The 3,726-nt window shown below is 40.3% G+C and overlaps 1 protein-coding gene across 1 annotated transcript; it reads left to right on the forward strand.

Moving 5' to 3' along the window:
• Positions 1-1,547: 1,547 nt before the first annotated feature.
• Positions 1,548-3,335, forward strand: LOC125662965 (uncharacterized). Its single transcript, XM_048895302.2, has one exon. It carries the CDS (start codon positions 1,548-1,550, stop codon positions 3,333-3,335), a length of 1,788 nt encoding a protein of 595 aa, XP_048751259.2.
• The last annotated feature ends 391 nt before the right edge of the window (positions 3,336-3,726 follow it).

Raw genomic sequence — 3,726 nt, forward strand, 5'->3', positions numbered from 1 at the left:
TTGTAAGAGTCATTAAATGAAGCGAGTTCTTTATAATCAAAATGTCGAACTCGTTCATTATTTACTGAAGACAGTCGTCATTCTGTGACTCACCAAATATTAAATGATTCAATACGTATATATGTTTACCAATAGTTTTTATTATACAAGTGATTATATAAAACAATATCAAACCAACAGGTTAACATGATTCAGAAGCATTCCATAACATAAGATTAAATGCACATTTAGTTTCACGGTATACACATATTAACAAAAACGAATTTCCATAATAGTCTAGATACGCGACCGTTTCTGTACATCTGAGGAACATCCAGGGTTTGCATCGTCCATAACGTCCAATTTGCGTTTAGATGGCCGACTTGTGAATGTTCTCCCGTCATGGACTGGATATACGACATATTCGTGTGGCACCAATGATCCCATCTCGACCGCAACAATATCTTGTTCGGAAACGATGTCGAAATGTCTAAGTAAAAATACACATTTCTTAGCACATTCGTTCAATTTTATCATCTGCTTCAGTACATTTTCGTATAGTTCAATGTTAGCACCGCTACGCCCGGACACAACCCAACCACTGTTCACCATGGTTGATAATAGATTTGTGACCGACGGTGTGTCGCGAGTATCCGCACCCATCATTTTACGAACTATTTTCAATGTCAAGTTGAGATCGAGTCTGGCCACCAACATATCATCGATTGTATCTTGAACTATCATATTAGCTCCAGAATAATTAGACAGGATCCTGTAGATTGTAATTAACTTCAATTTAGTATCCATATTCTCTGATTAGTCTTCTTGCTGGTTTTGATTTTTTATTTTGGAATGACCGGTGTGCTTATATTTATACTACATATAAATCGAACGTGTTCTAGTAATCAAGACTATCTGCGGACATTTCTACATCATTAGTCGATGGGTAAAATCTAGCAATCCTTCTTTTAGCATTGATCCTACGTTTATCGGGTTTTTTATATCGTCTCATAGTAGGTATGGGCGATTCTCGACGAGGTTCAACCAAGTCTTCGACCACACGTGTATATCTCCTTTTACAAACTTCTCGTTCACATTCTTGTTGGTGACATTCTTGGTCATCTTGATTTATGGGTGTGCGATAATAGTAATTATCAGCATCGTCGCCAGACTCGTAATCGGACTCAACTTCATCATCCTTATTACGTATTCGTGTTGGTAGAGCAACGCTTGCTTCCAGAGCTTCCACGAGCTCGGCCATATTCATAGATCTAGCCCGTTTTTGGGGTTTGTTTTTTTGGTCGAATTTTGGTGCCGACACATTCATGATTGTGCACGTTAATACCAACAAATGATAGATGTTAAATTTTGTGATAAAATATGGAGGAAATATTTTAGAATTGTCAGTTGTAGTAATATCTATAAATAATATTGTTTAACGCCAGAATTATATAAAATCGAACACGTTAGATGTTATTTCTCATACAGATAGATTTTTAGTGTCGGTGTATATATGCGTTCATTATTATTAATGTTCGATATCAATCGAATGCAACCGATGATTGACGATGGAGTCCCCTTTCGATTCATATGTGAAGCGTAAGAATGACGGTTGTAGCGAAGACTTATTGATGGATAACGTAATGATTCGAATTAGCACATTTGCCAATTACCCATCGAACAGTATATCTACATTTAGGCTTGCGAGAGAAGGGTTTTATGTTGTCAGTGGTACCAGTGACACATTGGCATGTTTTGAGTGTAAAGCTAAAGGTGCTGGTTTCATGACCGACGCTGATAATGTAAATGGTATTCACAATACGACATGCTCGTTCAAGAAAATACTCCCTAACCAGCCGGTGGTCGAGCCACTCGATCCCATGGAGAGACGTATCGCAGGAGCCGCAGCAGCTATAGCGCTACAACAAGTACGACCACCCGAAGATCTAACGATGCCTCAACCCAAAGAGTCAACGCCACCTTCGCATACAGAACTCACACTACCTAAACCCAAAGAGTCAAGGTCGCCTCCAGTCGATGACCTAACAGCACGTCCACCCAGGACGTCAAAAAGATCTCCACCCGAAGAACTACCGTTACCTTCGCACGAAGAGCTAATGCTACAGCCGCCCAAAATACCATCTCCCACAAAGGCTCCCGCAGCAACGTTTGTGCTGTTTACTCCCTATACACAATCCACTCCAGCGATATTCCGCCCAACATTCGATAAAACTTTGGATGTCATTGAAGATCCTCCATCACCGGCACCAACAGACGTTCTTCCACCACCAATCGATAAAACTTTGGATATCATCGAAGCTCCTTTATCACCGATGCCAACAGACGTTCTTCCACCGCTAATCGATAGGACTTTGGACTACATCGGTCCCGATCCAGAAATTGTTAGCGAGTCGTCTGTACCGACACCAGAGCAAAGATCGCCAGACGTTCTAAAATATGCCGACATACAATACGAGGTCGCCAAGTTAATGGCTGGATATAAACGAGAAATGTGGAGTACGGAACCAATTCATAATGGTATGGTGAATGAACCCGATCGTCTCAAATCGTTTTCAATGTGGCGATGTGTTACCGGAACGACGCCAACGACACATAGCTTAGCGAACTCAGGTTTTTTTTATATCGGAGACAACGACTCTACATCATGTCACCACTGTGATCTTAAGTTAAAGAACTGGGAACCCAAAGATAACCCTTGGATCGAGCATGCTCGCTGGCAACCACGTTGTGATTTTTTACTTAAGGCGGTGGGGTCACGATATATCGCCACTGTACAAGCCGCAGCCAAGACCGATTCGCATATGTCATGTTCCAAAATCTCACAGATATTAAAGGAAGCTAGAGTCGGGAATAATGTCGCAACAGATCTTGCGAATCACCCTGCTGTGATAGACCATATTAGCAAAGGGTATGATAGTAATCGAATAGCAATTACGCATAAGATGATAATTGCCGATGCATCATTTAAACATGTTACAATGAATGATGTCGCGAACGCCATTCTAGACAATACATTTACACAAGCTCGAGTGGGATCTCAACAGAATGGAATTACTAAAGATGAGCTGAGACTAGTCAAGGAATCCAAACTTGCTGATTTGGAAAAATTATTGAATGACAATTCTAATGATTCCTTGTCAGATGTACAAAAACAATACATCGAGTTAAAGCGTCGGATAATTTGCAAAATCTGTAAGAAAGAAGACGCTTGTCTCGTTTTTTTACCATGTGCACACTTGTCTGCGTGTAGCCCGTGTTATTCTAAAATGAAAGGTCGCAAATGTCCATTATGTAACGCTACTCACAGGAGCACCGTAAAGGCTTTCTTGACGTAATTATCTAATCAAAGACTGAATAAAGATTTGTATAAAGTTTGTCAATACTTGTATTTTATAATTAAGTCATATGCATATTTCAACAGTTATGTCAAATATGTACAAAAATAAACAGTCATCAAAATGATCACATTGGAGTTCAAATCTTGTATTCACTCTTATTCCCACTGTTTGGACGCGCAGGGAATTCCTGTCTGGGAAAATCGTCATTGTCACGATTGGGCACCATTTCTTTCTCAGCAACACCTTTGCTTATAACTTGCAAGGATCGTGCGACCAGCTTACGTTTATCATCTTCGCTCAGGGTAGAACTCTTCTTAGATACAGCAGGTCGCTTTCCGGTACCATCAAACAATCCTAATAATTGCGCCGATGTATCGGACGGTTTGGA

This window comes from Ostrea edulis, chromosome 8, assembly GCF_947568905.1.
Source record: "Ostrea edulis chromosome 8, xbOstEdul1.1, whole genome shotgun sequence".
Taxonomy (NCBI): domain Eukaryota; kingdom Metazoa; phylum Mollusca; class Bivalvia; order Ostreida; family Ostreidae; genus Ostrea; species Ostrea edulis.